We start from the raw sequence: 23,916 nt of genomic DNA, 5'->3' as shown, positions 1-23,916 counted from the left end.
GCTTGATGGCTCTGCTTTTTTTTTAGTTTTCTAAGACCGGGTTTCTCTGTGTAGCCCTGGCCATCCTGGACTCACTTTGTAGACCAGGCTGGCCTCAAACTCACAGTGATCCGCCTGCCTCTGCCTCCCGAGTGCTGGGATTAAAGGTGTGTGCCACTGATGGCACAGCCTGCTCTCTGAATTTGGACAGCCAAGGCTACACAGAGAAACCCTGTCTCCAAAAACAAACAAACAAACAAAACGAGAAAACAACTGTTAAAATACAAGAATTGCCACACAAACCACTCAGCACCAATCTCAGCGAGATATTGATGGTTTATTAAAATACCACACCCCGAGACGGACCACGGACAGGACATAGTGGACCTGGCAGCTGAACTGTGATGTCAGTCTGTTTCTAAGGCAGGTTTTTTAAAAAATATGTATTTATTTACTATGTATATAGTATTCTGACTACATATATGCCTGCACAGCAGAAGAGGGCACCAGATCTCATTATAGATGGTTGTGAGCCACCATGTGGTTGCTGGGAATTGAACTCATGACCTCTGGAAGAGCAGTCCGTGCTCTTAACCTCTGAGCCATCTCTCCAGCCCCGGCAGGTTTTTTTTTAATATAAAAACTTATAACCATGTAACAACCAGGTAGCCCCCCTGCCCCTCCAAAAACACCAATCAGATAGCCAGGTAGGGTTTTTTTTTTTTTTTTTTTTTTTTTTTTGGTTTTTCGAGACAGGGTTTCTCTGTGTAGCCTTGGCCATCCTGGACTCACTTTGTAGACCAGGCTGGCCTCGAACTCACAGCGATCGGCCTGCCTCTGCCTCCCGAGTGCTGGGATTAAAGACATGTGCCACCACGCCCGGCTTTTTTTTTTTTTAAATAAGAAAACATATAACCAGGTAGCCAGGTGGGAAGCAAGGGGAAGGCAGCATTACATCATTTTGATTAGCTAAACACAAGAATAGATTTTTGTTCCAAGCACAATGCCCAGGTAGCTAGACAAAGTATTTAAAGCTGATTGGCTAGGATATAGGCTTGGGGACTTTCCAGCTCCGCACTGTTCTGGGAAAAAGGAACAGAGATCCACCTGCCTCTGCCTTCCAAGTGCTGGGATTAAAGGCATGCGCCACCACTGGACTGGCTTTTGTTGTTGTTGTGACCCTGGCTGTCCTAGACTCACTCTGTAGACCAGGCTGGCCTTGAACTCACAGAGATCCGCCTGAATATTGTTTTATTCTAAGCAGCAAATGTTGAGCTCTCCTGATCTCAGGCACGTAGGGCCTGAAAACCTGAACTTAATTTCACCTTATGATCCAACTGGAGACTTCAGGCAAAATGGCTTCTGATAATGCTACAAGGTGATGTTAACAGGGGCTACAGTCACGCTAGGAACTACAGTAGGCCTTAACAGAATTTAAGCAGGTTAAACAGGTTACAATACAACAAAAAGAAATAGGACTTAGAAATAAGAATAGTACTCTGAGCCGGGTGTGGTGGTACACACCTCTAATTTCAGTGCTTGAGGCAGAGGTTGGCGGATCCCTGTAAATTGAGGCCAGCCTGGTCTACATAGTGTATTCCAGGATGGTCAGGGCTATGTAGAGATTCTGTCTCCAAAAAAAAATAAGCAAGAAAGAAAAGAAAAGAATAATACTTCTGTATTAGACAATAGGATTTATACTCTCTACAGATTTGATTATAGACTTAATTTGAACTTCATAAAACTGAAAGCCTGGTTGTCCTGTTAGCAAGCCACAGCCCACATGGCTTGGTGCCTTGACCTGACGAGGAGCCAGGCGAAAATGAAGGAACGACAGACACTCAAGAAGTGAAAGACAGCCGGGCGGTGGTGGCGTACTCCTTCAATGCCAGCACTCGGGAGGCAGAGGCAGAGGCAGGCCGATCGCTGTGAGTTTGAGGCCAGCCTGGTCTACAAAGTGAGTCCAGGACAGCCAAGGCTACACAGAGAAACCCTGTCTTGAAACCCCCCCGCCCAAAAAAAATTTTTTTTCTTTGTCAAGCTAGGCATGGTGGTGCAACCTTTAATCCCAGCACAAAGGAAGCAGAGGCAGGTGCATCACTGTAAATTCCAGGCCAGCTTGAGTTAGTGAGACTCTATTTCAAAAAAAAGGAGGGAAGAGACTGGAGACGTGCTTCAAAGATTAAGAGCACTGGCTGCTCTTGCAAGGAGCCAGGTTCAATTCCCAGCAACCACATGGTAGCTTGTAACCAGCTGTAACTCAAGTTCCAAAAGAACCAATGGCCTCTTCTGGCTTCTTCCAACACCAGGCAAGCACATGGTATGGGCATACATCGAAATAAAATAGATAGATGGTATCAGCCGGGCATGGTGGCGCACGCCTTTAATCCCAGCACTCGGGAGGGAGAGGCAGGCCGATCGCTGTGAGTTCGAGGCCAGCCTGGTCTACAAAGTGAGTCCAGGATGGCCAAGGCTACACAGAGAAACCCTGTCTCGAAAAACCAAAAAAAAAAAAAAAAAAAAAAAAAAAAGATGGATGGATAGATAGAAAGAAAAATATCATCTTAAAAATTTACTAAAAAGAAAAAAATTCCTTTTCTGTAAAATGCTAAGACCCACAGAAACTTTGACACCATGGACCAACTTAGAATGTGTCCAGATCCAAATTGACTCACACACACACACACACACACACACACACACACACACACTACTGTAGGCACACTTGAATCCCAGCCAGTCTACTGATACACTAGACAGTGTTTATGTCAAACTCACTGAAAAGATGACAGAGGTCTGTCCTGGCTTTGGAATCCTGCTCACCAAGAGGAGAGAGATGATCTCCTGTGCCCCTAAAATAGCGTTCTGAAGTTATTAAAAAACAAGCTCTAAGTACAGACGACACATGGAGTTTGGAGGAAGCTTCTACAGAGCAGTGACAGTCCCATGAAGCGGCAGGCACCACAGATCACCTCCTCTGTCTTTCAATAGTGAGGTGTTTCTCCACAGAAAACATTTTTTAAAAAGATTTATTTATTTTATGTATATGAGTGCTTTATTTTCATGGAGATCAGAAGAGGGCACCAGATCTCATTATAGATGGCTGTGAATTGAACTCAGGACCTCTAGAAAGAGCAGACAGTGCCCTTAACCACTGAGCCATCATCTCTCCAGCCTCAAAAAACAGATTTTCTAAAACTTGCAGCAAATGAAAACTCACCAGACAATGATGGAAGACGCCTTTAATCCCAGCCCTCGGGAGGTAAGTGGATCTCCAACTTTGAGGCCAGTTGAGTTCCAGGACAGCCAAGGGTAAAGAGAGACACCCTGTCTCAAAAGCGGGAACAATCCAAGTGTGTTACCACCGTCCTTCCTCAAATGGCAGGGACTAGGCTGGGCTTGCTGGTGCACGTCTTTAATCCCAGCACTCGGAGGCAGAGGCAGGCGGATCGCTGTGAGTTTGAGGGCAGCCTGGTCTACAAAGTGAGTCTAGCACAACCAAGGTACAGAGAAAAACTCTGTCTCAAAAACCCAAAAAAACAAAAAATGAAACAAAAGCCAGAAGATGAGCTTTGTGGGGCACTTCAACGAAACTTCTACTGTATAAAACAAAGGGATGCAGATATTCTTTGGGGTTTTTGTGTTAGTTTGTTTTTGTTTTACGTGTGCTCTGGGTTCTGCGGTGCTTCCCCCAGTGACTGTTCAACCTGCATGATCTAATTTTAAGTTTGACCAACTTGGCAGTTCTAGCTTTCAGAGTGGGGACAGGACAGCTAGTTCCTGAGGACAACAGACAAGGTCGGTGAGAAAAGTCTCAAACAAGATGGAAAATCAAAAGCGGCCTCAGTTCCAAACGCAGAATGTAAACTAAACTGGAGGCCAGTTGAGATGGCCCAGCAGGTACTGTCCCTTGCTGCGCAGACTGCGCTCACTGGAGATGACACTTGGTCCTGACCACTCCTGCGAGACACACACACACACACACACACAGAGAGAGAGAGAGAGAGAGAGAGAGAGAGAGAGAGAGAGAGAGAGAGAGAGAGAGAGAGAGAGAGAGAGAGAGAGAGAGAGAAATAATACAATGAAACAAGCGTTTTCATGTAAAAACAAGGAAGGGGTAGAGAGTACAGAGATGGCTCCGCGGCTCAAAGCACTGGTCCCTCTTCATGGGTCCCCAGCTCCCACAGCGGCTCACAAACGTCTGTCCACGGGATCCGATACTCGATTCTGACCTCCGTGGGCACCAGGCTCACGCGTAGACATTCATATACATATATAAAATAAAAATTTTTATATATTAATAAAAAAAACTATCTCTGGTTTCTAACAATAAAAACAAAAAACAAAGTCGGACGGTGTGGCACACAGCTTTAATCCCAGCACTCGGGAGGCAGAGGCAGGCGGATCACTGAGTTCGGGGCCAGCCTGGTCTACAGAGCGAGTCCAGGACAGCACAGGATACACAGAGAAATCTGTCTTAGAACAACACAACAAACAGAACACAATGGATTTGTGTTTGTGAAATACAAGTTTGTTGGCTAACATGTACTTAAGGTGTGTCTAATTATGAAACCATACTTTATATCAAGTTTACAAATAACAAAAGTCTTACATAGTATGCAAAGAAAAGTGAGCCGGGCGTGGTGGCGCACACCTTTAACCCCAGCACTCGGAAGGCAGGGGCAGGTGGATCTCTGTGAGTTCGAGGCCAGCCTGGTCTACAGAGTGAGTCCAGGACAGCCAAGGCTACACAGAGAAACCCTGTCTCAAAAAAGACAAAAAACCAAATAGCGCTGCCGTCTCCGTTTGCTGGCTAACCAGGGCCGGGAGACATTTTCCAACACTAGATTTTAGAACGAGTCGGCATTTAAAGCCGCCGCCGCCTCGAGGGACCACGGGGCCCGTGACGTCAGAGCTCAGGCGCCGAGCTTCCGGTGCGAGTGCGCATGCGCGGGCTCTCGGCCGGCTGGCGGAGGGGCGCTCTCGTCACCGGCGCCGCGGCGTCTCTGTCCCTCTGGTGTCCTCAGCCCCGGTACAGCCTCGTCGGCCTCGCAGGAGCCTGGACCCGGCGGGTGCGTCCGGTTGGGGCGCGCTGTGACGTCACGGCCGCCATCGCTGGTTTGGCGCCTGGCGTTCGGGTGGCGGTTCCTCGCACATCCTGCCCTCTCTGCTGCAGAAGCAGCGCTTGGAAAAAGGAAGATAAATATCTGGGGCCTCGGGTGTCGGGGTCTGCGGCAGAGGGCTGACTCCCGAGAGCATTAGATACAGGTCACCGCGAAGCTCGACCTTCCAGGAGTCCCGCGCAGCTCATCCTGAGAGCCGCACCCCAGGGAGGCAGAGGCGGGCGGGTCTACAAAGCGAGTCCAGGACAGCCAAGGATATATAGAGAAACCCTGTCTTGGAAAAAATAAAACCTGTAAAATCACCAAACTCGAATTAAAAAAAAAATCTAGTTGTTAATCCTATCCAGAAAGACCTTACTGATCTACAAATAGTTCTCAGCGTTGCAAACGTTTAACTCAGTGTTCCCAGAAAGGGACGGCGGGCGGGCGGGCACGCGGGCAGGGTGGAGCAGCCTCCGCCAGCGCCTTGCCTGCAGCTGGGGCGGCGTTCGCTGGCTCTTCAGGACAGTTCCTCATCCGCGTAATGCCAGCACTCTGGTGAAGCGGAGCTATTTGGAGCCAGCCTAGGTTAAACTAGATCCAGCCTCACGAAAGTAAAAACTTTTAAAGCACCTTCATCTCCAAGCCCTTATTCTTTTTAATAGTCGTGACGGCTAGCTCTCTGCATGGGGCCCAGCTGCCAAAGGCAGCTAGCCATATGGCCTAATATAAAACCCCAAATGTGTTTAAACCGGTGAGGGTTGTTTTTGCTTAGAGCAAAATAAAACAACCTCGATTTCATGTTCTCAAGTGTGAAGCGTGTAAAAACCAACATCGGTCATGTGTCTGTCAAAAGGCTGTGCGTTCTTCTCTCTGGGTGAAGAACCCACCGGGCCCTGTGCTGTAAGCTTAACCCAGGGAAAGTCACAGGCAGCGAGGAGGGCCGTTCTTAATACTTAAACAGAACAGAGAAAACAGGCAACATCTTAACGCTGGAAGTGATGTGGCGGATTGTTTTTCTAAGTAGTCAAACCCAAATGATGCCTCCACAAACAAAAAACCTTGAAGTGTTTTACCAGGGCTGGGCATGGCTTTGGAGGACAAGGTGGCAGAAAAGCTGCAGGCCAGCCAGGAATATATGAGAATCTGTCTCTAAATACATAAATGTATTTTATCAGCACCATAGTCTTTCGGTTTTTGAGACACAGTTTCTCTGTGTAGCCTTGCCTGTCCTGGACTCGCTTTGTAGACCAGAATGGCCTCGAACTCACAGCGATCTGCCTCCCGAGTGCACTGCCTGGCACATCATAGTTTTTAAAAGAGATTCTCCTGAGATAAAAGCCCATCTTGTGATGTTTCCCTTCATATCCAACAGGAACTTGCGAAGCTGCCCAGCCACAGAACACACTCAGCCTCAGGCTGGTTAGAATGTGAATAGGGCCTGGGGCAATGAGAGGGCATCTTAAAGGACAGCTGCAGACGATCACTGGCATCTGATTCCAGCACTGGAAACAGAATCTCCAGCATCTAGGGGGGGAAAAAACGTAATTCAAGCCCTCCTTAGCAATGTTCCGGGGGCTGGAGAGATGGCACAGTGGTTAAGAGCGGCCTGCCCTTCTTCCAAAGGATCCAGGTTCAATACCCAGCATCCACACGGCAGCTCACACCTGTCTGTAACTTCAGTTCCAAGGGATCTGACACCTTCACAATCCACATAGAGATTTAAAAAAAAAAAAAAAAAGTTCTGAATTACAACCCCTTACTAAATTGACAAATTATTTAATAACTTTTGTGAAGAAAAATACTTGCAGCAATGTTTGTCTTCAGTCTCACTCTGTAACCCAGGCTGCCCTTCAACTGTGGCAATTCTCCAGTTCCTACATGCTGAGATCATATTTAAGATAGCACACCAAGCCAACAGGCATGCCGGTGCTGGTGCCTTTAATCTGAGAATTCGGGAGGCAGAAGCAGAAGCAGACAAAACTGAGTTCAAGGCCACTGGTCTACAGTGAGTTTCTGCAGAGGCTGGAATAGTGAGTGTCCCCTCTCAGAAAAAGGCAAAACCAAATCCCAGTGAATAATACCGGTAGTTAAAACACTTCCATCCTTTCTCTCAAGAAGAATTTAGTAAGTAAAACATGTATTACCACTATGTTTATGTCTAACTTAAAATATATCTCAGAATCCTACACAGCTGAGACATGTTCAAGATTACTCAGGGGAGACCCAAAACTAGGGATATTAAAAACAAAAATCCCAGGGCTCGGGAGGCAGAGGCAGGCAGATTGCTGTGAGTTCAAGGCCAGCCCGGTCTACAAAGCAACTCCAGAGAAACCCTGTCTCAAAGAAAAGGGAAAAAAATGCTTGGGCTCATTCTAGAAAAAACACTATCCTGTGAGCAATTTATGAATACTGGCGGAACTACAGGCAATAAACTCCCGGCTCCCTCAGGTAATTACAAGAGACGTTTAAGCCAGTCCAGAGGTTTTTTGGCTTCTCGAAAAATTAATGAGGAAAATGCATTTTTGTTTTATTTTTCCTGACGTGGTTCTCTGTGTAGCCTTGGCTGTCGTGGAACTCTGTAGACCAGGCTGGCCTGGAGCTCTCAGAGACCCGCCTGCCCCTGCCTCCCCAGAGCTGGGTCTGGGAGATGAGGTTTCCAGTGCGTGTTGTTCCCTTGGAAACAGTGAGGGGTATTAATGCAGAGTGAGCATCACACACTGAAGCTGATCATTATCAACAACACTTCAATTTATTCAAAGCAGTTCAGTTTCAAAAACTTAAGTTACAGGAGTCAGGAAACAAAAACAAAACACATGATCAGTACTGCCCGTCCTCGTGTTTAACACTGTGGTGGCTTTATTCAAAATACAGTTGCACAAAAAAGTAGTAACTTCAAAGTCTCTAAGGGCTTTAACATACTGTATATACACGCAGCACAGAGCGTTAGAGCCAGAACCTCTACAGAATAGAAAACCCACCCTTGCTTATTTGCATGAAAACACCTCCCACAAAGCTAAATACGTCTTAATAATTATCTGGAGGCCCTATGTGTTGTTTTTAAACCCAAGAACTCTAATTCTGATTGCATAATAGATGATTGATAAAAAAGTCAATATATAGATTTTCCTTTTTAAAAATAAGCATTTATTTTGAACCTGGCATGGTGTGCAGAAACCACTCTTACGGACAAAAAGCACATGTTGCAATTACTGAAAAAAAGGAGACAAAGGTTAGGCCCGTGGAGATCCCAGTACTTGCACTGAATTTATCACACATTTATTTCAGTCAGGTATGCAACTTTGTTAGCTTCTCAGTGAGTAATTTCATATTTGTTATTTTGAAACTCCAGGTCAAACATCTTACGTTGAAAAAGCAACAAGCTCCTCTATTGTGAGTGATTTCTGTATGCCCCAGTAGAGAGGCAGAATAATCTGACACTAAAAAACAAACAACCAAGAACCCCACAAAAACTTAGATCTACGAAACAAAAGCAAAAACTAATGAACAAGATTTAAAAAACAATTGCTGAGAACATGGATCCTCAAACAAGATCTAAAAAACGATTGCCGAGAACATGGATCCTCCGGGACAAAAAGGAGAGGGGCCAGTCTACCATGTTAGTAGCCATCTGAGGAAGCACATATCCTAACCCCAAATGTTTTTCTATTTTGCAGACATCCACCTGAAATAAATACCAGGTTCAAGATTGATTTTTCAAACAGTCCTCCTACTGCCACTATGTTCCAATCAAATGCTCCATATGATCACACTTTCAAAACTATAGGAAGAAAAAAATTAAAGGTTCCACTCAGAAACATAATAAATTATTTCACAGCGTTGGTATCCAAATCACCTAGGAAAACAACTTAGAAATTAGACTTGCCGGGCGTGGTGGCGCACGCCTTTAATCCCAGCACTCGGGAGGCAGAGGCAGGCGGATCGCTGTGAGTTCGAGGCCAGCCTGGTCTACAAAGCGAGTCCATGATGGCCAAGGCTACACAGAGAAACCCTATCTCGAAAAACCAAAAAAAAAAAAAAAAAAAAAAAAAAAAAAAAAAGAAATTAGACTTGAACACGTTATTAGTTATTGGCAGGCGATCACTCTGGCCCGAGGAAGGAGAATGCAGCCTCTTGTCCTGAGACAGCCTGGTGTTGTCAACAACAGTGAGCAAATCCCTGTCCCGATCCTCCCTGTAGCTCAGCAAACGCGCTTAGACGCGGCGTGGCGCAGGGGAGGTGGGGAAGGAGAACCACCTGGGAGCGGCCGCACACCTGAAACGCAGCGACCTGACGGCAGCCACCCCCAGAAAGGGCTTGGCTGGCCGGGCGCGGAGGTACAGGCCTGCAACCCCAGCCCTCGGGGAGGCAGAGGCCGGGCTGGTCTACAGAGTCCAGACAGCCAAAGACTCCAGCGCTGGACTCCAAGTCTGGACTCACGTTACTACCAGGCTCCGCGAAGCCCTGAGCTGCACCGCGGACAGGAGCTCCGTGGCCTGTGCCGCCGGAGAACCTTCCCCTGCTGCCGCCGCTTTCCAAACTGTGCCGGGAAAGCCCGCCAGGGCCCTCACCCCACCCCCAGAAAACTGCCAACAAACTAATGATACCTGGATCACCTCTAAAAAACATCAGTCTTATCATTCCAGAGACTACTGCCATTTCCATTACAGCTGAGCGTAACTTGTTAATTCATAAATAACTTTAAAACATTATGAATGAAACGCACCAAAACTACACTTCTGTAAAAGCAACCATGTTTTAATTATGCGCTAAAAATGTCTAGTACATTAAGCATGAATTATAAAAATCCAGACTCTAAAACGCAACGCTAGAGAATCTCACAATGGAAGGTTGAATGAAAATTCTTTCTGCGAACGTTATGACCAACAGACTAGCAAATCTTAACCGGAATGGTAAGGCCAAAACAGTAAAACCACACTTTTCCTATAAAAAGTTACATGTCATCTCCTAGAGGGACAGCTATCATACACAGAAACAAAGCCCGCGCGCCGGCGGCTCTCCTGCCCGCGCAGGGGCATGCGCGCCGGCGGGCGTCCTCCTCCCGGGGTCTAGTCGTCTTCCGCCTCCTCGTCATCTTCAGCATCTCGCTTCCTTTTCTCTCCCCGCAGACCCTCTTCTTCTAAAACGGAAGTGTGTAAGATACTTAACTTTTTCAAGACAGGGTTTCTCTGTGTAGCGTTGGCTATCTGGACTCGCTCTGTAGGCCAGGCTGGCCTCGAACTCAGAGACCCACCTGCCCCCAGGTGCGTGCCACCACGCCTGGCTAAAATACTTAAATTTAACAAAGGAGTTTTTGGGTTTTTTTTTGTTACAAAGCTTTTAATCTTAGCTCGAAAATAAATAAATAAAAAGATGAAAGGCAACAGGTAATATGGGTTGGTTTCCACTCTAAAGTCTTTGCAATTTCAGACTGTTCCAGACTCTACTAAGGACGCATGCTTATGGACCAGGCTGGCATCCACCTCAGAGACCGACCTGTCTCTGTCTCCCGAGGGCTGGGACAAAAGGCGTGTTATCCTGTTATCGCCATCCCTGGCTTTCATTTGTTTTTCCCTGCCAGGGCTGGGAATTGAACCTGGGTCCTCTGGGTGATCAGCCAGGGCTCTTAACTGCTGAGCCATCTCTCCAGCCTCTCATTGTGTTAAGTACAGGTTACAAACTGTTTTGTTTTGTTTTGGTTAGTTAAATTACTCTCTGGACACTCTCATCTACCTCCTCCAGGCCCATAACGATGAACAAGTCAAAGGGGCCACACCCAGTCCTCAACAACCCATCCAGATAGGGTCAGAGCGTGCTTATGGCTGATGCAACTCACCCTCTTCTTCCTCTTCCTCTCCTTCATCAACGTAATCATCATCATCTTCTTCATCCTTCAAATTCAGATATTCAATGTGAGAACAAATGAACCATGACATGAAGTTTTACTGTTTAACCAACCTCAACGAGAGCAATGAAATTACACTTCAGCTGTGTCTGCAAAGGACGCTTTCTTTTTTTTTTTTTTTTAAAGATTTGTATTTATTACATATACACACCAGAAGAGATCACCAGATCTCATTATAGATGGTTGTGAGCCACCATGTGGTTGCTGGGAATTGAACTCAGGGCCTCTGGAAGAACAGACAGTGCTCTTAACCTCTGAGCCATCACTCCAGCCCACAAAGGACGCTTTCTGCTGCTCTGCTTTTGGGTTTTTTATTTTTGTATTTTTCTTTTTAAGATTTATTTATTATGTATACAGTGGTCTACCTGCTTGTACCCCTGCAGGCCAGAAGAGGGCACCAGATCACATTATAGAAAGATGGTTGTGAGCCACTGTGTGGTTGCTGGGAATTGAACTCAGGACCTCTGGAAGAAGAGCAGCCAGCGCTCTTCTCCAACAAACCAGCCGCTCTGTTGTACCAGAGGGCTGCTGAACACTCAGAAAGGGTCTCATGATGCAGCGCACCCTAACCTCTAATTCATGACTGTTCTGGTTCTGTATGTGAAAATTACAGGCATGTACCACTTTGTCCACCTTACTGTTAAATGCCCGCATCTGCCCAGTACTTACCATAAAAGAAACAGGCTTGACTATGCTAAAAAAAAAAAAAAAAAGCTACTCTATTTTATAGACTGAGGCACAGATGATCTGAACACTAACACTAAATACGGTTACACAGAGTAGATAAATGTTCTTTCTTTCTTTTTTCTTTTTTTTCGAGACAGGGTTTCTCTGCATAGCCTTGGTTGTCCTGGACAGGCTGGCCTCGAACTCACAGCAATCCGCTTGCCTCTGCCTCCCGAGTGCTGGGATTAAATGCGTGTGCCACCATACCTGGCTAATAAATGTTATTTCTTTAGACCTCAGTTTTCCAAGCAATAAAAGCAATGGATGAAATCCAGAATGTTCCAGAACTCTTGAAAATGTTTTGAGCATCAACACTAGAAGTAGAACATGCCACATGACGACACTGGATTCCCACCCTCCCCCAGGACTTCACGTGCCTTCGCTTCCCCAAGGCTGAGACTACAATCACACGCCACCATGCACACCCGTTGTTGTGTTTTTGAAGACATGGTTTCTCTATGTGTAGCTGGCTGTGATTCACACAAGACATGTGCCGCCACTACCCACCTTCCTTTAAAAAATGGATTCTTAGAATCAAACTAAGGCCTTGTAAGATGAGTGCTTCACCACGAGCGGCCCGGCCCCTTGATCACCTGCGATGCTTTGACTTCTCAAAGCCTACTAGCGTATATAAGATGGTTTTCTCACTTCTTTGTTATGACTGTGTGCATGCTACTGTGTGGGAGACGCCACAGCACATGTGGGGGTCAGAAGGCAACTGTGTGGGGTCAGTTCTCCCCTTCCACCTTTCCATGGGTTCGAGGGATTGAACTTGGGGCGCCAGGCTTGCACTGTGCGGTGGTTTGAACAGGTTTGGTCCCCACAGACTCACGGGTTTGAATGTGTGGCCCGTTGGAGTGGCCCTGTCGGGAGTGCTGTTCTCGGAGGAAGTGTGTCACCGTGCGGGCGGGCTTTGAGGTCCCCTATGTTCAAGCTCACCCAGTGTGACACACAGTCCCTGCCGCCTGTGGATCAAGATGCAGACCTCTCCGCGGCTCCCTCTCCTGTACCGTGTCTGCCTGCAGCTGCCACGCTTCCCGCCATGATGATAAGGACTAAACTGTAAGCCAGCCCCAGTCACATGCTTTCCGTTATGGGAGTGGCCGTGGTCATGGTGTCTTCACAGCAGTGAAACCCTAACTAACACTCCAAGAGCCTTTACCAGCAGGATGCCACTGGCCTCCTCGCTGCTTCTTAAATAGCTCTGGCCTCCAGTTGGGTTTCTTTTTCTTTTTCCTAGTTTTACACCCTCTCCTTTACAGTCACTCTTCCTGTTATTAATTTTTATTCTGCTACAGAATTAGAACAGAGCAATAAAGTTATCAACTAAATATGCACAGGCAACAGATTTACCTTACCTCTGACAGAGTCGGGCCTGGGACGTGTATCACACTCTGGCGGCTCAGAGCCTTTTACGCTGACTGGGTGCAGGACACACGTGGTACACTACTGTGCATCCGAAAAGCATCAGTGAGAGCCTCTCCACCTACCACCACACAAGTCTGCTCCTCAAGCAAACTTTACTAAGCACTTTGTGGTGGTACACATGCAATTCCCCAGCAGAGGTGGGAGGGCTGCAAGTTCAAAGCCAGCCCTACAGAGCAAGACTGTCTCAAAGACACGCAATGCTTTGGGGCAGTGGCTGCACAGCATGAAGTCCTGAGCTCAGATTCCTAAGCACCCACACAGAAACGTGCCACGGTGTTGACCACCTACACTCTTGGCACAGGGGAAACAGAAACAGGAAGATCCTGGGACTTACCAGGCAGTCTTGCTGAATGTGTGAGTTCCAAACTCAGCAAAAAAAGTGTAAATAGCGGATGAGGAGTGGTTAACGCTTGCTGAGCCGGGCGTGGCGGCGCACGCCTTTAACCCCAGCACTCGGGAGGCAGAGGCAGGCGGATCGCTGTGAGTTCAAGGCCAGCCTGGTCTACAAAATTAAGCCTAGTACTGCCAAGATAACACAGAGAAATTCTGTTTCAAAAAACTTAAAAAAAAAAAGGGCGGGGGAGGAAGGGAACCATTACCACCCACCAAGACGCAGAGTAATGACCCTACCTGCAAACCACACAGGTGGAGAATATAATACCCTATGCAGAGATGCTACGGGCATAGGTCACTTAGAAAGCTAATACAAGAGGCTGGCACAGTGGCTCAGGAGTTAAAATCATTTACCACACTTCAGAGGACAGTTTCGGCAATGTGGTGCCCACCTGTGAGTGCAGCTCCAGGGAGCCCTCTTCTGGCTTCCACAGGCAAGTGCACCCACGTGTCATACACTCTCACACACAAACACAATAAACTTTTTAGTTAAAAAAGGAAGAAAAGCTGCTGCAGAAGTATAAAGCAAGAGCTAACTGGAAGGAAGAAGTTTCCGGTCTCTGAAGTGTCTGCATTGTGCCAACCAGGAACTAGGTGCTCTGTAAATATATCTTGTTAAATCTTCAGAGCACTCCAGGAGCTTGCTTTTAGTAACTGCAGAAAGAGAGGCTCAGACACTCAGCATGTTTCCACCAGTGAAGGCAGAACGTGTACAAGGGACATTTGGGAGATAAAAGCCACGAGCAGTGGCCGTCCTTGAGTCATGAAGAGCTTTGGTTGGGTCTGCTCATCTTTCTGAGGCCCAGCAGACGGAAGTAACGCTCCCTTTCTCTCATTCTTTGGGATGTTGGCCAAAACCAAAGATGTGCTTTTTCTGATAATTTGGGCTTCCATACCCCTTTTCCCTAAAGCCCCCTCCCTGCCCTGTCCAACGTGTGTCTCGCCTCAATGGCAGCTTTAACAGCAGGTTGGGTTTTTTTCCTTCTCACCTCCACTCTCTTCCCAGCAGAGATTTTTGGTTTTTCTTTTTTTAAAGAAATATTTACTTATTATTGTGTATACAGTGTTCTGCCTGCATGTACACCTGCAGGCCAGAAGAGGGCACCAGATCACATTACAGATGGCTGTGAGCCACTGTGTAGTTGCTGGGAACTGAACTCAGGACCTCTGGAAGAGCAGCCAGTGCTCTTAACCTCTGAGCCATCTCTCCAGCCCACGATTTTTTTGTTTTTCAAGACAGGGTCTCTCTGTGTAGCCATGGCTGCCCTGGAGTTGCTTTGTAGACAAGGTTGGCCTCGAACTCACAGCGATCCACCTGCCTCTGCCTCCCAGAGGGCTGGGATTAAAGGTGTGCGCCACCACGTCCAGCAGCTGCTGAGACTTATAGCTGATTTACTCTGAGAGTTTTAAAATAAAACTGTCCTTGAGCTAAACAACAAACCAGCAAGTGTTCGTGGCTGCCTAGATGCACAGCAGAGCATCCAGTGGGAGGGTGGAGGAAGACAGGTGCACATCCACACATTAGGAAAGAGCTCACATCTCACTCTTTACAGTACCTAGCCTTGGGCCAACCATCTGCAGTGTAACGTCAAGTGTCACTCACCTGAATTTCTTCTTTCATTAAGTATGAGAGGCCCACCTCCTCTTCTCCCTCTCCCACTTCTGAACCGGCTTCATCCTCCTCATCCTCTTCATATCCTTCAGGTGGACCAGCTTCATCTTCTTCCTCATCTTCCTCATCTTCATCTCCATCTTCAAAATAAAAACATAAAAGATGACCACATGGCCAGGCAAATGTGGGCCCTCCTCACTCTTGCCCGATCACCTCAACACCTTAAGCCCATGGTGCAGAGGATCTCAAAACGGCCCTACACTTTGCTCAAAGAAAGCAATTCAGGCCAGGCAATGGTGGCACACATCTTCAATCCCAGCACTCGGGGGAGGAGCAGAGGCAGCTAGAGCCACACAGAGAAACTCTGCCTCGATGAAACAAAACAAACAAAACAAACAAAAAAGCAAACCCTTCGATCTCATAGCACTGTCGCTCATCACCAAGGAGCAGCTTTTCTTGAACTGGGGATGCGGTCCAGCGCGCACCTAGCACATGCAAGGCCCTGACTCCATCCCCAGCACCTTTCAGAAGCAGATTTCTAAACATCATACACGCCAGAGCTGTTTTACTTTGTGGCCACTTCAAAATCTGCTTGTTGCCAGGCATGGTGGCGCACACCTTTAATCCCAGCACCCAGGAGGCAGATCCAGTTGGATCTGAGTTTGGGGTCAGCCCGGCCAACACAGTGAGTTCCAGAACCGCCAGAGTTATGTAGAGACGCCCTGCCTGAAAACAAGTAAAACATAAAAGTAAAGGCATTACCCTCCTCCTCCTCCTCCTCTGAGTCGGGCGCCTCGTTGTCCTCCTGGTCGAAGCCGTCTAAGTACGTGATCTGCTGGAGCAGCTCGAAAATGCTCTCTCTGTAATCTTCCAGGTTCGTGATCTCACAGTTAAACAAGTCAAGACTTTTCAAATTTTTCAGATTTTGCTGAAAAAGTAAAGTTAAGGTCTACAATCAAGATTTTAAACACTGTGTTCTCAGTTTTAATGAAAGATCTGAAAAACGTATACTTGAAACTACAGACCATGCACTTCCTGTTCTGTAAGGGCCACTGTGTGGAGCAGGCAGCTGTGTCCTCGCCCTGGTGGGGGAACTTTGGTTTGTCACTGCTTCAGCCTCAGCATCTGTCTTACAGCTCTCACCCTAACTCTGCACCTCATCATCTCACTTCTGACGTATTAACCTCTCATCTTTTTCTTCCTTTTTAAAGGCACTGAGAGTCTCGTTGCGCAGCCCACGCCGCCCTGACTTCTCAGTCGCGTTAGCCTCCCAGATCCAATCACTTAAGAGTTTGAGGGCAGGGCTGGCCACGCCTGACCACCTTAGCTCAATCCGTGGGCCCCACACGGCTGCAGAAAACCAACTCCCCACAAGCTGTCCTCTGAAACACACATGCACAAATGCAGTAAAACAAAATGTAACCCCAAGCACCGTTTTCAGTTTTATACTATTTATCTTTTCCTTCCTATCATCAGAAAATAAGGAGACACACAGTAACCTCAAAATGAAGGGGAAAAAAAAAAAATAGGTGTTTATTTTTTTTTCACATTTGCGCTGTCTTGGGAGAGGTGTGCACACGTATGCCGTGACACACGCGTGTGATGCAGAACAACTTTCAGGAGAGGGTTCCAGGGACCGACTGCAGCCTTCACACTTGGTGCTAAGGGCCTGTTGAAATGAGCAGTGCTGAGGCCTTTGGTTGTTTGAGACGGGGTCTCGCTACACAGCCCTGGCTGTCCTTGAACTCATTATGTAGACCAGGTTGACCTCGAACTCAAGAGACACGCCTGTCTCTGCCTCCTTAAGTGCTGAGATTAGAGGCTACGTGACAAGGACATTTTAGTTTAAGATAGCGTCTGGCTAGGCGGTGGTGACACACCACACACCTTTCTTTAATCCCAGCACTCAGGAGGCAGAGGCAGGTGGATAGATGTGAATTTGAGGCCAGCCTGGTCTACAAAGCAAGTCCTGGACAGCCAGGGCTACACGGAGAGACCCTGCGTGTGTGTGTGGGGGGGGGCGGGGGAGAGCATCTGGATCACAAGAGGGATTTCAGAAAATTCCAGACATAAACAGAAATTAATGAGAGAAGATGCAAACAAATGTCAGATGAATTAATCCCCAAAACTCAAGTCCAGAGACAAATGCCTCCACTTACCAGTGCTTCGACTGTGCTGAGATCTTTAATTTTGTTTCCACTCAGATTGAGGTATGTAAGATTCGGACACTTCTCTGCCAGGACTTCCAGACCTCCAGAAATTATATTGTCACTAAGTTCCAACTGCATATTCAACATGGAGAAAAAACAAGGTCCATGAAGCCAGTCAGTCTGAAGTGCCCACCTGCGCCATCCTCGCTGGCTCCCCAGTGCCCACCTGCCTGGCTTCTCTGGGGTTCACCGGTGTTCATTTGGATTTTCTGATGAGGACAGTGGTAGATATTAAATCCAATTTTGTGCCACTAAACAATTCTAATTTCAATTCCTTTTTTCTTTTGGTTTTTTTGAGACTGGCTTTCTCTGTGTAGCCTTGGCTGTCCTGGACTCTCTTTGTAGACCAGGCTAGCCTCGAACTCAACACAGATCTGCCTGCCTCTGCCTCCCGAGTGCTAGGATTAAAGGCGTGTGCCACCACGGCTGGCTTGAAGACTTCTAGCTAGCAGGTGAAATGGTCACCTCCCTACCCCAGGACTCCATAAGCCCAGGCATGAGAACCTTGGTGTCCTCGCACTAACCCCAACTCACCTTCCGCAGTTTGTTCAGACTGGGAAGCCGGGCCAGGGAACTTAGCTCTACATTGGCCATACTGAGGAACTCCAGCTCCTTAAAGGTGTCGTTCAGGCCCTCGATCTCACCGTTGACACACAAGCAGTTATCAAGGACTAACTCCGTCACCTGCCAGGAGAAACTTTAATAATTAGTTTGCACAGCAACACTCTAAAACTTGTGAACATTAAAAATACCAACCCCATGCTGGGTGTGGTGGTGCATGCCTGTAACCTCAGCACTTGGGAGGCAGAGGCACGTGGATCTCTGTGAGTTCAAGGCCAGCCAGGGCTATACAGAGAAACCCTGTCTCGGGGGAGGGGAGGAGAAACAACCCCAGCACTCAAAAGGCAGAGTCAGGCAGACATCTCTCTGAGCTCCAAGACAACCTGAAGAATCTATATAATGAGTTCTAGGACAGCCAGAGATGCAGAACAGAGAGACCCTGCCTCCAAAACCCAAAACCAAACCGTCAGTCCCACACTGACGGCTGTGGCACGAGCTATAAGCACAGCTATTGGGAATGGTGGGAGGGTCACTTGAGCCATGAGGTCTGTAACCTCAAAACAACGGAAAACAAACCCCTTCCATGGATCCTTCTCCGTCCTCCTCACCCACCCATGCTCCTGTGCAACCCTAATGCTGTTCCAGAGGTAGAGGGAGGGAAGGAGGGAAAGAAGAAGGGAGGTGGGGGGAGGGAAGGAGGCAGGGTGGAGAGACTGACTGACTTGAAGGCATTATTCTGGGGATTAGCTGGGAAGAAGGGGATCAGCAGGTGGGGGAACAGGGGGGATCAGGAGTGAATGTGATCACTATATGCAGATGCTATACACACGGATGAAAAGCTCTATATGTAATTAGCATAAAACTTGGGGCGGGGCTGGAGAGGTGACTCTGGTTAAGAGTACTGGCTGCTCTTCCAGAGGACACAAGCTCAATTCCCATCCCCCACACTGTAGATCACTCTTGTCTGTAATTCAGTTCCAGGGCTTCTGACACCCTCGCACAGACATACATGCAGGCAAGCACCAATACCAAAATTAAAAATAAAGTATGCTAAAAACAAAAAGACAAACAAACAAAAAAACCAAAAAAACTTGCTGGAGAGATGGCTCAGAGGTTGGGAGCACTGACTGCCCTTCCAGAGGTACTGAGTTCCGTTTCCAGCACCCAGGTGCTGGTTCACAGCCATCTACAGTGTGATCTGATGCCTTCTTCTGAATAAATAAATCTTTTTGTTGTTGTTGTTTTGTTTTGAGACAGGGTTTCTCTGTGTAGCTTTCACTGTCCTGGACTCACTGTGTAGAGTGTAGAGTGTCACTGTAGAGTGATCCGCCTGCCCCTGCCTCCCGAGTGCTGGGATTAAACGCATGCGCCACCAAATCTTTAAAAACAAAACAAAACCAGAGCCTAGTGTGGTAGTGCGTGCCTTTAATCCCAGAATTTGGGAGTTTGAGGTCAGCCTGGTCTATAAACTTAATCCAGGACAGCCAAGGCTACACAGAGAAACCCTGTCTGGAGAGAAAAAACAACACACACACACACCTCGATATCGCTGTAAGCAATCCATTACACCCGAACGTGGACTAGCAAGCCCATGCCTGCTTCCCCTCACTGAGGCAGAAAACCCAAGTAACAGGAGCCTACTGAAACAGGTTGGGACTGAGCAGGAGGGAGCCTCACTATGCTGAGGACACATCCTCAGGGAGCAGACACGGGGGCTCCTGCAGGGGGGAGGGGAGAGTCATTGCTCACCACCCTTCAGTCTAATCCGCTATCTTCCACTGACAAATACCAGGAGAATTCTAACTTTGTTACCCTTCAGAAAGTAACATCAGAAACCTTGTAAACTAGCCCACCACACAGAATAATATTCTTGACAAAATGTTATTTCTCCTTTTGATGCTCAGGGGGTTCTGTGGACTTTGCCACACACCCGCCAGCCTCTGTTTTGCCTGCATGTACCTCCGGGCACCCTGTGCTTGCAGTACCCATGGGAGCCAGAAGATGGGATTAGGGTCCCTGGGACGGGAGTCACAGACAGTAGCCAGCTGCCCTGGTGGGCTCTGAGAGGACATTGGTCCCTGGAAGAGCAGCCACCTCTCCAGCCCAGACGTGGATTTCTCTGAGTGGTAAGTTTATTTTTTGTTCTCTGTGTGTGGGGTTTTTTCCTGCACATATGTGTACCTTACAGGTGCCTGGTGCCTTCGGAGGCCATGAGAGGGAATCGGAGCCTCTGGCAGCTGTGAGCCACCTTGTGAGCGCTGGCAAGAACAGCCCTAAGCCACAGATCTGAGATGTAGCGACAAAACTTTAGGGGTTATACCTGAACAAAACCTAAGCACAAAGGAGCCTGGCCCTCTGGCCCCAATGCAAAGATGTTTAATCGAAGGCTAAAATTTGGGAACAACTGTCATCTCCTGTATTTAAGAGTACCTCAGCATCATTACTTGAATGAGGAGAAATAGCACCTTGATATTCCTTTTAGAGACAAGGAGCCAACGTAAAGAAAAGAGTGACTTGTAATAGGTCACACCATTAGTGCAACATAGGGCTGCCTCTAACTCAGAGATCTGGGCTTAAAGGTCCAGGACACTATGGCCTGGCCTGTTACACACTAGACAACTTTCTTTTTCCTTTGGTTTTTTGATACATGGTTTCTCTGTCCTGGACTTACTTTGTAGACCAAGCTGGCCTGGAACTCACAGCTATCAGCCTGCCTCTGACTCCCAGAGTGCTGGGATTAAAGGCCTGGCCTCACACTAGGCAACTCTTAAACCTTTGAATTCTAGTCTTTGCCGAAAGAGAGCTTTACAGATGTATGGTCAGAAACCCAGTTATTCCACTAGAATAAAACCACTTCACCACATCGAGACTTGTTTGTTAATTTGGATTCTAGAACAATAGAACCCAGCTTACCACTTTTCCCAAGGATAAAGTTAAAAAACAAAACAAACAAATCCAGGGTGAATTATCAACGGTCTATATAAACGTGACGTTTCCACACCACACCAAAAGGAGACTTCAAAAAGGCGTCGTCGAGCAATCCTCCAAATTGGAGGTGAAAGAATGGGTGGGGGGGGCGCACTTTTGAGCCCCTCGGCTGAGAAGCTGTTTTGATTTGTTTTGCCTTCCTTGACACAGTCCTACCTCGGCCTCTCAGGAGCTGAAAATTACTGACGTTGAGATTACAGACCTCATACAGATATTACAGATTACCAGTCACCACGTCTTGCTGACGGTCTCGGGCAGCTTCCGACTTTTTTTTTTTTTTTTTTTTTTTTTAGTTTTTCTAGACTCTTCTAACAGGCTCTAGGAAACTTCTAGCCCCATCCCGTCCGTCCCCCCCCCCCCAACACACTCAGAGACTATCCTCACGGCAACAATGTTTCCAGCACCCTTAGGCTCCGGGAACCTCAGAGAAACCCCCGCACACCCACAGGGAAGAACAGGGCGCAGACACCAGCCTGCAACCATCGTCCTGAAAGCCGGGCAGGACTGGGCCACCGCGGCGCAGAACCCCCTTGTCCCTCGACTTCACGCCGCCGCCGCGAACGCGCGAGAGCCCGCACGGGAATCTCGACGGCAGGGGGATGACTCGGAGGGGCGTGGGGAGGGGACCGGGGGGGGGGACTCCTCCCAGGCGACGGCTGCACGGAGCGCAGCGCGGCTCGCGCAGAGGTCCCCACGCGCCACGCGGATGATCGCGGCCCGCGCCGTCGGGTCCCGGGACCCCGCGGCGTCCCCAGCGGCTCCCCCACCCACCCACACACCCCGCGGGGCGCGCGCCGCAGATCCACGCCCCAGACCCACGCCCCGGGGCCGGGTGGGGGAGCCGCGGCCAGCGGAGCAGCGGCACCGCGGGAAAGTTACACCAACTTCGCAGGTGGCGAGGGGCCCGGGGGTGGGGGGTGTTCGCTACCACGCCGCCCTCCCCCGCGAGGCCGGACACCACGGGGCCCTCAGCCCCCCGCGCGCTCACGGAAAGAAGAAAAAAAGAAAACATGCCCCCTAGAAACTTAAGCCCTTCGCCATTTTAAAGCACGAGAGCCTGGTGATTTAAAACTTAAAATAAACACCCCGCCCCCACCCTTAAGTGGGGGGCGCGTTTCCCGGGGGAGTGGGGGGACCCACCCGGACCTCCCCGAAACCCACCCACGGCACGCGGCGGGGCGGGAGGGAGGATGGGGGCTGAGTCATCTCACCTCCTCTGGGGCTCTGTTCTTCAACTCCAGGTTAATCTTCTTCTTCATCTCCATGTCCTCCTCCTTTCCCTTCGCCTGCCCTCCCCGCTACCCCCGACCCTAAAAATAAATAAAAACAAACCTCTAAAGGTCTGGGGATGAATGGAGAGAGACGCGAAGACGAACGCCCACTGCCACCCGGGTGTTAGCGGGGTGGAGCGGGGGGGGAGAGAAAAGAAAAGAAAATAGCAAATGGAGTCCGACGACTTGGGACTAACTCGGCTGCCCCCCACCTCCTCCTAAGTCCGCACACCCGCGCGCGCACACCGGGGCACGCACACACTTACACACGCGCGCGCGCACACACACACACACACACACACACACACACACACACACAGACACGCGCGCGCGCCTGCCCGCAGGTCCTTCCCCTTCAATGGCTGCTGCGAGACTGAGCCTCCATGACACGGCACCGCCAACCCCCTGGCCTACACTCCGCCCACCTCACGACGGGATTGGGCGGCTCTTGAGCGTCGCACGACCCCATTGGCCCAGAGGACTGTCCGTCCGTCTTTAGGCGGGACCTGGACCAGATCCTCAGTGCCCATTGGCTCTGACCAAGCGCGCAGTTAATTCCGATAGGTCCGAGAGGAATATACGTCCCCGGAGAAATGATTTTTGAATCCCAGTCGCCCCCCTCCTTTTCTTTGTGTGGTTGGCGCGCTTTCCCTCGGCCGCGGGACGGTTTTGGGGCGCCAGTTGGGTTTGTTTTTGTTTGTTTGGAGTTTTTATTGGCTGCAGGGTTAAAAGTAAAGGGAAAGGCGTCGTGGCGGCCTCCCCCGCCCAGGTTATAAGTCGGGGGGTCTCAAAGCACAAGCCGCCTGCCTTGCCGCAGCCTTCCGTGCTGCAGAGCCGGCGCGCGGTAACCTCCGCTATAAAACGGCGGCCGACGTTGAAAGCCGCAGTCGAGCTTAGCACGTTAAGTCAGAAACCTTTAAATAAAACTGCCCTGGAGGAGTTGATACCTGAGGTCATTTGTCACTGCTTTTAAAAGTGAGAATGCTCGGGAGGCAGAGGCAGGCGGATCGCTGTGAGTTCGAGGCCAGCCTGGTCTACAAAGTGAGTCCAGGACAGCCAAGGCTACACAGAGAAACCCTGTCTCGAAAAACGAAAATAAATAATAAATAAAATAAAAGTGAGAATGGAATAGCCGGGCGGTGGCGGAAGGGGCAGAGGGTCTCTAAGTTCGGGCTCAGCCTGGTCCGCAGAGGAGTTCCAGAAGAGCCAGGACTGCACAGAGAAAGACGCGCTGTCGCCTGGAGGGAAAAGTTGTGACACTAGAGAGAGAAAGCAACACAGGCCCAAAGAAAGCACACTTCCCAGACACCATCCAGCAAGGCCTCGCCTTTCCCATTTTCTTTTGGTAACCTTGCTGCATGTTCTTTTTTTTTTTTTTTTTTTTTGGTTTTTCGAGACAGGGTTTCTCTGTGTAGCCTTGGCCATCCTGGACTCACTTTGTAGACCAGGCTGGCCTCGAACTCACAGTGATCCGCCTGCCTCTGCCTCCCGAGTGCTGGGATTAAAGGCGTGCGCCACCACGCCCGGCTTCTTGCTGCATGTTCTTAAAAGTGTCCTAAATGTTCTTAAAAGTGTGTGTGAGGGCGCTCGGGAGGCGGAGGCAGGAGGATCTCTGTGGGTTCGAGGCCAGCCTGGTCTACAAATCAAGTCCAGAGGGAAAAACGGTGTATGCGAGGGACTGGAGAGCCGGTGGCCTCTTGCAGAGGACCAGTGCCCACTTGTTTGCTCATGCTCCAGGGAA

The 23,916-nt window shown here is 48.8% G+C and overlaps 1 protein-coding gene across 2 annotated transcripts; it reads right to left on the bottom strand.

Moving 5' to 3' along the window:
• Positions 1-10,130: 10,130 nt before the first annotated feature.
• On the bottom strand, positions 10,131-22,247 carry Anp32e (acidic nuclear phosphoprotein 32 family member E). Of its 2 annotated transcripts, none has more exons than XM_051156889.1 (7): positions 22,116-22,247; positions 17,890-18,039; positions 17,305-17,427; positions 15,908-16,073; positions 15,137-15,285; positions 10,918-10,972; positions 10,131-10,221 (listed from the first exon to the last, which is right to left on the bottom strand). In XM_051156889.1, exons 1-7 carry the CDS (start codon positions 22,167-22,169, stop codon positions 10,151-10,153), a joined length of 768 nt encoding a protein of 255 aa, XP_051012846.1. In that variant the 5' UTR covers positions 22,170-22,247; the 3' UTR covers positions 10,131-10,150. The 2 variants fall into 2 exon arrangements, with proteins under 2 accessions (XP_051012846.1, XP_051012847.1); XM_051156890.1 differs by having other exon boundaries at positions 10,132-10,218.
• Positions 22,248-23,916: the final 1,669 nt, after the last annotated feature.

This window comes from Acomys russatus, chromosome 15 (genome assembly GCF_903995435.1).
Source record: "Acomys russatus chromosome 15, mAcoRus1.1, whole genome shotgun sequence".
Lineage (NCBI taxonomy): Eukaryota > Metazoa > Chordata > Mammalia > Rodentia > Muridae > Acomys > Acomys russatus.
Note: the sequence above shows the minus strand (reverse complement) of the source record. Positions and strands in the feature narration are given on the sequence as shown.

Coding starts and splice junctions, on each gene's coding strand:
- Anp32e (XM_051156889.1), bottom strand. CDS start 22,169: ATGGAGATGAAGAAGAAGATTAACCTGGAGTTGAAGAACAGAGCCCCA. Junction 18,040..22,115: donor AGAACAGAGCCCCAGAGGAG/GTGAGATGACTC, acceptor TTCTCCTGGCAG/GTGACGGAGTTAGTCCTTGA. Junction 10,973..15,136: donor TAATGAAAGAAGAAATTCAG/GTGAGTGACACT, acceptor CTGAATTTGAAG/GATGAAGAAGATGATGATGA.